This window comes from Palaemon carinicauda, chromosome 44 (genome assembly GCF_036898095.1).
Source record: "Palaemon carinicauda isolate YSFRI2023 chromosome 44, ASM3689809v2, whole genome shotgun sequence".
NCBI lineage: Eukaryota > Metazoa > Arthropoda > Malacostraca > Decapoda > Palaemonidae > Palaemon > Palaemon carinicauda.
In genome coordinates, this window is record NC_090768.1 from 27186551 (window position 1) to 27200586 (window position 14036).

At 42.8% G+C, this 14036-nt stretch overlaps 1 protein-coding gene across 1 annotated transcript; it reads right to left on the minus strand.

Moving 5' to 3' along the window:
- Nucleotides 1–11702: 11702 nt before the first annotated feature.
- LOC137634360 (uncharacterized) lies at nt 11703–12515 on the minus strand. The gene has a single exon (XM_068366757.1). It carries the CDS (start codon nt 12513–12515, stop codon nt 11703–11705), a length of 813 nt encoding a protein of 270 aa, XP_068222858.1.
- Between the last annotated feature and the right edge of the window lie 1521 nt (nt 12516–14036).

Consider the following 14036-nt stretch of genomic DNA (forward strand, 5'->3'; position numbering starts at 1 on the left):
TCTTAGCTGCGGGTGATCTGTCACTAAAGCAAGGTTGGCAGGACCCTCTTGTCCCTTCCCCCTCTTTCTTCATACTGTACTGTACGTCGTTCTACATCTGGACCTAGTATAGGTTAGGATATGGAATTGACTCAGCCCCTTGCCGGCCGGCAGAGCTGGCCGGCAGCGGTCTTACTGTACGGTACGTCGTTCTACTTCTGGACCTAGTATAGGTTAGGATGTGGAATTGACTCAGCCCCTTGCCGGCCGGCAGAGCTGCTGGCCGGCAAGGGTCTTATGTTTTCGAGTGCTGCCCGGACCTCTCTTGGTCCCTCATCCATGCCTGCCGGCAGAGCCGGACGGCATTGGTCAAGGAAGCCTGAATTAGTTTCTCCCCTTCCTTATATGCACTCTTTCGGTTGCCGGGCTTGGAGGTTGTGTACACTCTTATCCCGGCATCCATTCTATTTTTCTTCTAGTGCTGTACCTGTCCCGGCTGCCGGCCTATGAGGCCGGCAGCCGGGCAGGTGTAGTCCTCTGGTTCTTTTGCTGCCGGCTGGCATCGGTCTTGTACCTTTGCCGGCCGGCTTATGTCAGTCCTTGTCTGCCGGTCACCAAGAGTGTGGCCGGCAGCTGGGTACTACCTTGTGTAGTTGCTGGCCGGCAGCCATTGCCGGCCAACACTGGCTGTTACCGGCCGGCAGTTGCTGCCGACCGGCACAGGCATTTGAACCAGAGTGCTGCCGCCCTATAGCTGTTAAGTAGTATACTTTAAAGCTAGTTGTGGTGTGTGCCGGCTGGCAAAGGCAGGCCGGCACACATCCCTCTATACTGTACTAGTATTCTTCTGTATAGCATATACAGTAAGAAGAAAACTATAGTAAGGGTTTTGGTACAGCACTGTATCTTCTAACACTATTGTGTTTTCTTGCACATCCCTTTGCTGTTGCCCTCAGATAGGAAGCTGAGTTCTTCCCTGTCTATTATCCAGGATTTTAAAATCATTGCTTGGGTGTGAGCTCCACCTGTTTCCTCTGGAAACCTTGCATTGGTTACTCTAGAAGAGATAAACCATTTTGATTTTATTATCTGGAAGGCTGCAACAATGGGTTGTGAGGGAAACACAAGTGTGTGTCTTTCCTTTATGAATTGTTATGCTATACTATGCATATCCAGTGATACATAGTTCACTTGATACTCATGGAAATTTCTTCTCTTTACAGGAGGACCCTCCGAAGTGCGGAAATGTTTTCTGCAATGTCTTCAGCAAGAACCTCTGCGGACATGAGTGTTGTAGGAGACACGCAGCATGCGCTGTCTCCAAGGATGATCTCCAGTATTGGGACCCTCAGGTATGTACTGTATGCACTAACCTGATTACTGAGGCTTTTGATTCCCCTAGAACGGCGGAATCAAGGGATATAGCAAGGGAAAAACTTCGTACTTGGGTAAGGGGCTTCAAGAAGAACACCTCTGGCCCTTATCTTCCAAGTGAGAAGATGAGGGCGTATCTTTTTCCCCAGGCATCAGCTGATGCAGTGATTCCCCAGCCTCAAGAGGAGATCCCTCAAGATCAAGTCCAGGTGGACGTGGAAGTCGCAGTCGCGATGCAAGACATCCAGTTGGATGACAGGATGTCTGACCTGGACGAACGTTTGGAACAAGACCTCCTGGCAGAAGGTCAGGATGAAGTTCAAACCCCGGATGTCGTAGAGGATGAGGTCGACGAGGTGTCGGCTACTCCGGTTCAGATTCCGGAGCCTATCCCCTCAACATCGGCTGGTCTCCCAGTAGAACTGGGACAGGCCCTCTCTTCGATTGTTGGAATGATCCAACAAATGCAGAAGGAGAATCAGGAGAAGGCGGCTGCAATGGAACTGCGTATGCAGTCCCTGGCAGAATCACATGGGCCCCGGAAAAGGCTCAATGTGAAAGACCTTCCCGTATGCTCAGATGCTAACCCATGGAGGTATGCTGAGCACATGCCGATGACGACTGGAAAGATCGTCATCTCGGATAAGCTGGGTTCAGTTCCCCTAGAGGAGGTAGAATTCTGGCCCAGCAAGGCATCATATCCGGACTGCTATGTCCGGCTGAGAAAAGAACCAGCTTCAAGGGAGGAGACAGAGCCGAAGGAGGTCATTATTATGGACCACGCTAAGGCTCAAGCCCTACTTTCATCCTCGATGAAAGAGAGGGGCTTCTCTAACTCGAAGGTAGCTGCATTGAGCAAGAAGCTCCCTTCTTTTGTGTCCTCTCCTGCTAGAGCCTTCCCGTTTTTACAGAAAGGGTTTGCGGCTGTCCTAAAGGCAGTCGAGGCCGGCAAGCCTTGCCCTTCCCTGGAGGAGTGTAAACCCTTGTCGCTGGCCCTGCCTATGGACCACAAAGACTGGAAGGATGTCCATCTGACATTCTCAGTGGGAAAGTTGGAGGCTGATATTGCCGGACGGCAATTCGGCGAGGACCTCCCCAAACTGTCCGACTCTCTTTTACGAAGAGAGTTCGAGACAAAAGAAAGACTGGCTGCCTCAATGTCTCATCAGACTACTCTTGAGACGATGGCAAGTGACCCCAAGGTCCATGAAATGTTCATGGTAGTGGCTAAGTCTCACCTAGCCACAGTGACGAAGGACCTTTATGGCTTCGTCAAGGCAAGGAGGGCTTGCAGGGAGTTCGTGTTCACCGGGGCTTCGGTGAGACACGAGCTAAGGAAGTTAATCTCCTCCAACATTTGGGGAAAAGACCTTTTCCCTACCGATGGGGTCAAAGAGGTTGTTGATAAGGCCGCCGTGGAGAATAGAAACCTTCTCCAGAAGTGGGGCCTGGCTATCAAAAGAAAATCTTCCCCGGATGAGGGTCCTCAACCAAAGAGGAAGAATATGAGGACTAGGCTACCGTCTCGGCCAGCCAAGCCTTTTAGACAGCAACAGCAACTGCAATTGCCATTGCCTCCAGTGCCCCAGATGGTGGCACAAACCCCGACTACTTTTCAGTGGGTACCCCAGGCTGTGCCAGGTCAGTCAACCACATTCACCCCAACGTTCGAAGGACAGTCTTCTTCCTTTCGTGCAAAACCTAGAGGAGCAGCCAGAGGCTCGTCTAGGCGCCCCTCAAGGGGAAGGGGATTCAGAAGTGGTCGTGGTCTGGGAGGCAAGACCTCAGGACGGCAGTCCAAGTGAAACGATACCGGTAGGAGGGAGACTGATGAAATTTTGGGATCGCTGGACCTTCGATCCCTGGGCCCAAAGCCTACTCAAGAATGGACTGGGCTGGAGCTGGTACAGCACTCCACCCCCGTGCCTTCGGTTTTTCCAACACTCCCCCCCCGTTTTGGAGGAGTACATTCAAGAACTGTTGGAGAAAAAGGTGATCCGAAAGGTGAAGTCCATCAAATTCCAAGGGAGGCTGTTTTGTGTTCCCAAGAAAGACTCGGAAAAGCTCAGAGTCATTCTGGACTTGTCGGCACTCAACAAGTTCATAGTGAATTGCAAATTCAAGATGCTAACACTGCAACACATAAGGACCTTACTGCCCAAGAGGGCATACTCAGTCTCTATAGACTTGTCAGACGCCTATTGGCACATTCCAATCAGCCGTCGACTCTCCCCCTACCTAGGGTTCAGGCTACAACGGAGACTATACGCCTTCAGAGCCATGCCATTCGGGCTAAACATAGCCCCAAGGATTTTCACGAAGCTTGCGAGCGCAGCTCTCAAACAATTACGCCTAAAGGGAATTCAGGTAGTAGCCTACCTGGATGACTGGCTGGTGTGGGCAGCATCCGAGACCGAATGCTTGCAAGCTTCCAGTCAGGTGATCCAGTTCCTAGAGTACCTAGGCTTCAAGATCAACAGAAAAAAGTCTCGACTTTCTCCATCCCAAAAGTTCCAGTGGCTGGGAATCCACTGGGACCTTTTGTCACACAGTTTCTCCATCCCGACGAAGAAAAGGAAGGAGATAGCGGGCTCTGTCAAGAGACTTCTAGATTCCGAAAGGATATCAAGACGCGAACAGGAGAGGGTACTAGGCTCTCTCCAGTTTGCTTCAGTGACAGACCCAGTGCTAAGAGCACAGCTAAAGGATGCAACCGGAGTTTGGAGAAGGTATGCATCAAACGCGCGAAGAGATCTGAGAAGACCAGTGCCGCCTCGGCTACGTACTCTTCTCAGACCTTGGTCCCAAGCCAGACATCTAAAGAAGTCGGTTCTTCTTCAGCCACCTCCCCCGTCGATGACGATTCACTCAGACGCCTCAAAGGAGGGATGGGGAGGTCACTCTCATCGGAAAAAAGTCCAGGGGACTTGGTCCAAGCTATTCAGGACCTTTCATATAAACTTTCTAGAAGCTATGGCAGTGCTCCTTACCTTAAAGAAAGTCTCCCCGCGTCACTCGATCCACATAAGATTGGTGATGGACAGCGAGGTGGTTGTGAGATGCTTGAATCGACAAGGGTCGAGGTCACCACCTCTCAACCAAGTGATGTTAGCCATTTTCCGATTGGCGGAAAAGAAGAAGTGGTACCTGTCGGCAGTTCACCTTCAAGGAGTCCGCAATGTGACAGCGGACGCTCTATCCAGGTTCACACCGATAGAGTCGGAATGGTCCTTAGACGCAGGATCATTCTCCTTCATTCTGAATCAAGTCCCAGAACTGCAGATAGACCTCTTTGCGACGAAAGACAACAAGAAGTTGCCCCTGTACGTGTCCCCGTACGAGGACCCCTTAGCGGAAGCAGTGGACGCAATGTCCCTCGACTGGAACAGATGGTCCAGGATTTATCTGTTCCCTCCTCACAACCTTCTGTTGAGGGTCCTCAACAAACTGAGATCCTTCAAGGGGGTAGCGGCAATAGTGGCCCACAAGTGGCCGAACAGTATGTGGTTCCCCTTGGCGTTGGAACTACAGATGAAGTTCGTGCCGCTACCACATCCAGTTCTGACCCAGCGAGTCCAGAAGTCGACTGTCTGCGCTTCATTACAGAAAACCCGGACCCTGCAGCTCATGATTTTCTCGCCCTTGCTGTGAGAAAGCGTTTCGGGATTTCGAAAGCCAGCATAGACTTCCTAGAGGAATATAAGTGCAAATCGACTAGAAGGCAATATGAGTCATCTTGGAGAAAATGGGTGGCCTTTGTAAAGGCAAAGAATCCGCAGGAGATCTCAACAGACTTCTGCTTATCTTTCTTCATCCACCTCCATGGCCAAGGGTTGGCAGCTAACACGATTTCAGTGTGTAAATATGCTTTGATGAGACCCATTTTATTTGCCTTCCAGATCGACCTAGGTAACGAGATATTTAATAAAGTTCCGAAAGCCTGCGCTAGGCTCAGACCTTCAGCACCTCCAAAGCCCATCTCATGGTCTTTAGACAAAGTTCTTCATTTCGCCTCCCTGTTGAGCAATGAAGAATGTGCGTTAAAGGATTTGACGCAAAAAGTTATTTTCCTATTTGCACTCGCGTCCGGGGCCAGGGTTAGTGAGATCGTAGCCCTCTCGAGAGAGGCAGGTCGTGTTCAGTTCCTGGATGGGGGGGATCTGAACCTGTTTCCGGATCCTACGTTTCTCGCCAAGAATGAGTTACCCACCAACAGGTGGGGTCCCTGGAGAATCTGCCCTCTGAAAGAAGATGCATCTCTATGTCCAGTAGAATGCCTAAAGGTCTATCTTCGTAGAACTTCAGACTTCAAGGGTGGTCAACTATTCAGGGGAGAAACATCAGGCTCAAATTTATCTCTGAATCAACTCAGAGCGAAAATCACATATTTTATTCGCAGAGCGGATCCTGACAGTACACCCGCAGGTCACGATCCGAGGAAAGTTGCCTCATCCCTAAATTTCTTTAATTGTATGGATTTTGAACATCTCCGTTCATACACGGGCTGGAAGTCTTCCAGGGTGTTCTTTCGCCACTATGCGAAGCAAGTAGAGGAACTTAAGAGATCTGTGGTAGCAGTGGGTCGTGTAGTTAACCCTACTGTTTAACTCTGCGAGGAACAGTGGTCTTAATTGGGACGATTAAGTCCAGGGTGAGTGTGTAGGTACATACTGTACTACAAACTAAATGAAGGCACCAAGTGCCCACATAGACTGTTCCTTCTTTCAAAGGTGAACCTAGCATAAGTTCAGACATGTGTGCCGAGCGTTTCTAACGCTAATGTGATTGATTTGTAATACAGACTTTTATGACTTGATACCTCGGTATCTTATTAAAGTGGTGTTTAATGGTTTTTCTTTCAGATAAACAAGTTCTGTTTACTATCATACTTATGCTTAAAGTTTTGGGTTATCCTCTTTTATATATATATATATATATTTGTTGTTAACCTGTCTGTTTATTGTCTGTCAATAAACTTGTTCTTGAGAACCTTGCGTCTCTTTCACCTGTGTCAATTTATTGGTATAATTGAGCATTTTAATTCTATGTATCTTATCTGGGATAATTCTAATAGAATTGTTCTGTTATGCAAGCTATGTTACATTGGTTTATGTAGTCCCCTGATGGGAGGACTCCGTCCCATAAAGGGACGAGGGCGGTTTTATTAGTTTCTTCCTATGCGGATATAAACCTTTGTCCAATACAAGTATTGTGCGGATTACTGGTCAATATATATTGACGCAGTGGTTCTATACAAACTATGCTTTACTTAATATAGGGCGAGACCACTATATTAGCTTGCCTGGTTTTCATACATAGATATATGTACTCTTCGAGACTTTTCCAGAGTCTAGTAGGACTCTTCCCTGTAGGGGGCAGGAAGCTCTAACATAGTTTATAGTTAGTTGAAAAGATGTATAACGGTAACATCTTAGGTCTCTAGGTCTAGTCGACCGGGAAAAAATTACCTCCGGGGAGTACGGCACGTTCTGAGAATCCACAGATACAGTAATGCTCTGGTACACTTCCATCAGGACGACATGGCTTGAGCCCAAAAAACGGATTTTGAGCGAAGCGAAAAATCTATTTTTGGGTGAGATGGCCATGTCGTCCTGATGGACCCGCCCTTGCCTTTCTAAGAAAGGGCTGTAGGACCCCTCCCTACATACAGTATCTGTAGCACCTCGTGTACGCTACAAGGAATACAGATGGCGCCAGGATTGGCGCCAGGCACGCATACGAATCGGGGGATAGGGAAGCCTTGGGAGCGGCTCCCCTTTTTCTTTCCCGAATTCGTATCTCGCCAATCACCTCCTACGAGACGAAATCTCTGTCCAGGATGTAGATTGCCATGTGACGTGTCTAGAATACGTCCTCTGATATGTCGCGATATCCCTTTCACGAGGGATACTCGCTCCAGGAGTTAGAATTCTGGTACCTTAAGGTAAATTCTCTGGGAATATCGCCGTAGTTGTAATATACCCTAGGAAGCTACCCTATAGGAACTTCCATCAGGACGACATGGCCATCTCACCCAAAAATAGATTTTTCGCTTCGCTCAAAATCCGTTATATATGTATAAATATATACATATATACATCTATATATATATATATATATATATATATATATATATATATTTAATGTATATATATACCGTATGAAAAGACTGAATAGCTAATAAAAAAAAACGTTTGAATAACTACAAGTAAATATATAAATTATACCAGATTGCTATATAGTTACCCAAAGTATTATTCTGATATATACCCTGATATCAATAATGAATATATATATATATATATATATATATATATATATATATATATATATATATATAAAACATAATGTGTAAGGGAAAACCTAAGTCTCTCTCTCTCTCTCTCTCTCTCTCTCTCTCTCTCTCTCTCTAAGATGAAGCAAGTCATGTCTTCAGTTAAGATTCACAGAACAAAGGTGAGAAGCCGACAGGATCGAAAGGCCTCTATGAATGAATTTAAACTAAAGTGGCACAAAGCACTGGGACCTAGGAGGCCAATCAGCGCTCACGAGCAACAGGGGGAAAGCCCTGCACTTGCAATGCAACAACAACAACATTCAGACAAACTGAACAACAGATCCCAAGTGGAAGAGGAATAGAAGAAGATGGAAATCTGCGCTAAGATGCAACTCTGGCAAAGTCTACAATTGCAATACGACGCTGAGAGAGAGAGAGAGAGAGAGAGAGAGAGAGAGAGAGAGAGAGAGAGAGAGAGAGAGATGACAATAAAATGGAAGAAAGGAAGTGCGAATAGAAATGTAGAAGGATAAGAAGTGGGGAAGCTTGAGGCAATGCATAGATCTATTGATGCGTACTGTACTCCATGCAAGGAAAACTAATGTTTAAGACGAGACAACTTTTTTTTTAGCAAACAAAACTCAAATAAACTCCAGCAAAATTATTATTATTATTATTATTATTATTATTATTATTATTATTATTATTATTATTATTATTATTATTATTATCAATTTAAAACCAAAACGTTACAATTAATGAGAAAAAATAGCTCGAACAATAATTTGAGTACAAAATCAAATCAAAAACTAAAATCATACTGGAATTACAGTATGAAGTTAAACTTGCATGCTCTCTCTCTCTCTCTCTCTCTCTCTCTCTCTCTCTCTCTCTCTCTCTCTGCTACTGTTGATAAAGCTTGAGCTAGAATGCAGCCATTATCATGGATTATAATCCTGAAATTTCATTTTAAAAGGGTGAAATAATACAATGTAAAAACAAAACAATATAACGCCAGTTGGAAAACATAAATAGTCGAATATCGTATTATTTAATAATATTTTGTATTGGTACCAAGATTATCAAATATCGATTCGTTAATTCTGATAAATTGTAAAGAAACACTTGGTTAATTATAAGAATTCTTGTTGTTCAACTTAAAAAAAACTTATAATAACATTGCATATACTATTTTTTTACGCAAATGAAATTCTACTTCCTTATCTTTCAGAAAGAGTAAATGGTTTACTGAAATTCTTATTTGATAGATGCATTTGTATTCAGACAATGGTAGACATTTGTCATATGACTTAATATATCTTTCTATATCTGGGAGACTACGTGGTTAGATTTTGTTATTTTTCCTGACAAAAAATTTCTGATTGTTTAAACTATAAACAAGTTTTTAACTCCATCTATTGGCATTGGAGAGAAACGTAGTTGTGCTAGTTAAACTGTAGGGGAGGAAGGATGTTAGGCAATAGTCATTTTTATCAATTTCTAACGAGTTCTAGTATCACATATATTTTGGTACTTGCATTAAGGGTTTCTTTAGAGAACTGATTTATTGCATAGTTATATTTAGCCATTTATGATAAAGATAATGACTTTTCAAGTCACCTGGACTTTAATTTTCCCCTAAGCCAATAATGGACTCGCAAATCATAGATAACACGAATACGGTAACTACCAACTGAATACGATGTAGTATACAAAAAAAGACAAAATAAACAGCCTTTATAATCATATACCAAATTTGCTAAAGAATATATATATATTTATATATGTTACTAGGGCTTGATAATATAACTCGATATATAATATTTTTCGTTATTAAACGTCTTTTGGGGTTTCATACTTTGGTAGCCCTGATTGATAGACGGCCAGTGAACTTCAGCGGTGTGATGACGTCACCAACCAAAACAAGGGACAAAATAAGAACATATTTCATATTACGATTAATTGGTGGATGAAATGTTATATTTAGCCATGCATTCCATTGAATGTTTACTGTTCTAACGTTTTTGTTGCCTTAATAAATATATGCATATGAATTTCTCAAGTTGGGGATATTTGGTCTGTACGAATACAGAAATATTCAAATAATATCTATAATACTGTCCAACAATTTCTGCTAATTCGTACCATTTTCGTCAATGTCGTACAAACTATGGGACCTCTTGGTTCGTATTATACCCTCAAGGTTTTCCCCAAGTTACAACAAGATGCAGAATTTGCTTAAAATTTAATTTATTTCTATAATCTTATTAATATGAGAAGCTTCCTTAATCTATTGAATAAAAAGGGCACCATAATTATGTAACTTCATTTCTAATGATAATAATAATAATAATAATAATAATAATAATAATAATAATAATAATAATAATATCCTTAAGGAAAAACACACATTCGTTTCTGTAATGTTTGTAAGACGACTTACAGTAATAATCTCCCTTATATAATGGAGAGTAAATTTCTGGCAATATATATATATATATATATATTATATATATATATATATATATATATATATATATATATATATACAGTATATATATATATATATATATATATATATATATATATATATATATATATATATATATATATATATATCGGTCACGTTGTGCTCTCCCCGAACTTCGGGTCATGGGGAGAGAAAGTAGTCATACCCTGATGAGAGGAGATGCATGTTCTTATGTGTATATGTCTCTAAATATTTAGTCGTCATTTTTGACGGGTCGCGTATGCCAGTAGAAGTAGTAGCAATAATAATTATAATAATAATAATAATAATAATAATAAGTAGCATAACTTTTGCAGTTGAGCTTTGCCGTTACTCCTACTTTTCTTCTTTTGTCATGAAGTACTGCATTCTCCCAGTAACTGTACTATAATAATCATTGGTAGGGGATAGGAAATCCATAGAAAAATATGTAATTTTGGATAGCCCCAGCCAGGGCTTCTAGAGCGGTGCGCTGAATGGTTAACACGCAGCTTGAGTGGGGCTTGGAGTCAGGCTAGCTGTTTAGCCGCTTAGATTCCAAGTCTGGGGAGTCCAGAGCGGCTTGCTGACTGGCTGAAGCGCTAGTTAAAAGAGTCTCAGTCACAGGCAAGCTGCCAGACTGCTCTTCCGCGTTGCCATCGTCGAAGTTATGAGGTTGATTGGAGGGGTTACTTCGGCAGTAGGGGAGGAGGGACATCTCCTGGGTCGTGTTCAGCTCAAGTCTCTCTTGTTGCATGAGCAGTGCCTTCAGGATCCTAAGCCTCCTGCCATCCAGGGCATTGCCAATGATCTTTGTATTCCTTATGATGTCCTCTCGTACCACGTTCTTGTTTTGAGCAAGGAATTAGTGGATCTTGACAACTCTCTGTTTGGACGTAGCAAGACAATCTTTTGGAGAGCCACATCATTGTCATTCCAGTATAACGGCCAGGACATCCACAGACTGGGCATTGATAGGAAAAACCAATGTTGGACCTTTTCAGAAAGTCCTGCACAGAAGGGACCCAGTTGTTTCTCATAATGAGGGATCTTGTCTTCATGGTCTCATAGTAAATGATGAGCTTGATGTCTTCTTGAACTAAGATGACATGGTTCTTGATGATGTCCCTCAAGACCTCATCCTATTCATACTGGCTGTGCATGATCCCTTTGTAGTATAAGTTAATACCAGAAGGTATGCTCAGACTGTTGGGCCTGATCTCTTATTAGTTTTCCATAGCTCATATAACCTCTCCATTGACCTCCCTGTTGGATTAGCCACTGTTAACCAGGACCTGGGTAATCCTAACCAGTTTCTTGTAGATCTCCGTGTAGGAAGAACAGTTGGAGAGGGCCCGGGGAATATGAGCACAGATAGTAGAGATTTTGTATCTAGTCGGGCATTGACTATCACCTTTCAATGGGTTTAGAGTAGAAGGTTGTATCAATAGTATGATCAGCAGTTATGACCATGACATCAAGGAAGGGAAGGTAGCCGTTGCTCATGTTCCATCATGAATCTGAGAGAACTGCACTCCTCAAAGGTCCTACGAATTTCATCAATACATTTGGTAGAGGAGGCTTTTACGAAGGTGTCATCGATGTAGCGGCCATATATAAATTAGCTCGATCTACTCGTGCAAAAACATGCTCTTTGAAGACACCCCTGTAGAAGTTTGGGAAAAGAAGGTCCAGAGGGGAGCCTATTGCTACATCATCCTTCTGAATGTACATATGTCCATGGTGGATGGAAGAGAGGGCCTTTTTCGTACAGATTTCCAGTAGGGTGTGGAGGGCAAGCTTTGAGATGTTGAGTGGAGGGGTCGAGTCATCTCTATAGACTCTGTCCAGGATAAGTTTAATGGTCACATTTACAGGGACGTTCGTGAATAGAGATTCCACGTCGAGAGAATTGATCACACTTTCTCTGAAATGTCCTTTGACGGTTGTCAGGAAGTGCATTGAAGAGCCAACGCTGTACCAGTAGGGAAGATAGGGGATCAAAAGGGAGTTAAGACGTTTGGTCAGTTGGTAGGTCGGCTCTGGGCACTGGCTGATGATAGGGGGGAGGGAGCTATGTGTCTTAACATTACCCAGCCCAAATTCACCTGTAATAGGCTTGAAGTGCATAGCACTGGAAATGGTGTTGATGGCATTGATGGCCCGATTAGCCTCCTGTTTGATGTCCTGTATAGGGTTGGCAGTAAGTCGCTTGAATTTAGAGGTGTCAGTCAAGATGGTATCCAGCTTTTCATGACAGTTCCTCGTGGCAATAAGAAAAAATGCTGCAATCTTGTCGGGTTTGCTTACAGTAATGTTAGAGTCATCTTTAAGTTCCTTGGCAGCAATCCTAATGGCCCAGGAAGCAGTACCACGGGTGCGCCATCCACGATCCATGAAGGCCTCAGCCAGCAAGATGGGTTGGAGAGCATCTTGTACTGAGGGCGCTTTTTTTCTTGATGACTGAGGATGAATTCGATCAACAGTTCATCCTCTACCCTATTATCCATGGGTCTTGAGTGAGATATAAAGGGCCAGTTGAGTCCAAGTTTGAATATCTCATCCTAGGCCGGTGTAGGGGACGAAGTTGACGTACTCAATTCTCTTCCCAGAAATCCAAATTTTGCTCCTGTTGATGGGAATTATGAGGAAATACTTCCAGTTTCTACCCATCGCTGATATGGGTTCTGAAGCATCAAGGATGATTCTTAATAAATATAAATCTCAATAAATAAAAGCAGTTTCACTGAAATTTGACATTTCATAAGTGGGAACTTGCCCCTCTCCCGATTAGTCATGTGGGCATACCATCCAGACATTGGACCACATACTTCATGGGTGTGAACAGGGGCCAATATGTACATATTTGAACCTCTACGAATATAATCAGGCCGCTATGCAGTGGACACAATGTTGGTGAAATAAGATTTGATGATATGATGAAGGTATTTTCAGTTTATATGCTCTTGGAGTTGTTATAAAATCCAAAAGAACCCAAAGGTGATCTCCTGATCTTCCAATTTCTCCATGTGGAACCCTAAAATCAGTACATGACTCCCAGGTGGGATATGTGGCTTTAAGTGTGAACTATATAAGATTTTTTAGGTTGGGGCATAAGGTCAGTGTCTGCAAGCGGTTATGCCATTCAGGCCCCCTTTACAATTAGGGGGAACCTTGAAGTTGTAATATGAAGTAAATCTTTGCAATCTCTCTCTCTCTCTCTCTCTCTCTCTCTCTCTCTCTCTCTCTCTCTCTCTCTCTCTCTCTCTCTGTTATTACAGCTTTCCAGAATGCAATCACCATCATAGATTGAAATTCTGATATTTCATCGTGAAAGGGTAAATCAATTTAATATAGAAATGCATAAATTATGGTTGAAAAATATAAACATTTGAATATTCCACAACTGACTGACAATATTTTACATTAGTACAAAGATTACGAAATTTCCATTCGTTGAATTCAAGATATAAGGAAGACAAACTCCTGGTCTCATTCTTATAATTATAAAAATACCTGATAATGATAAGAATCATTGTTGTTCAACATAATAACAATAATCTCATTGCATATCTTAACTTACCATTACCAAATACTATAATAATTCCTATATACTAAATGTAATATTTGATAGATAGTTTTGCATTCAGATTAGAGTAGATATTTGTCATATGATATATTGCATTCATATATCTAGTTGGCCACGTGGTCACTTTTTGGTATTCCTCCTAACAAAATTCCCGATAATTATAACTATAAACAAGTTTCCAACTCCATCTATTGGCCTCTGACAGAAGCTTGGTTGTTCTGGTTAACTGCAGGGGAGGAAGGGTGTTATAAAATTGTCATATTTACAATTTTCTCGGAAGTTATAGTTTCAAATAAATTTCAGTATTTGCATTTAGAATTAATTTCCTA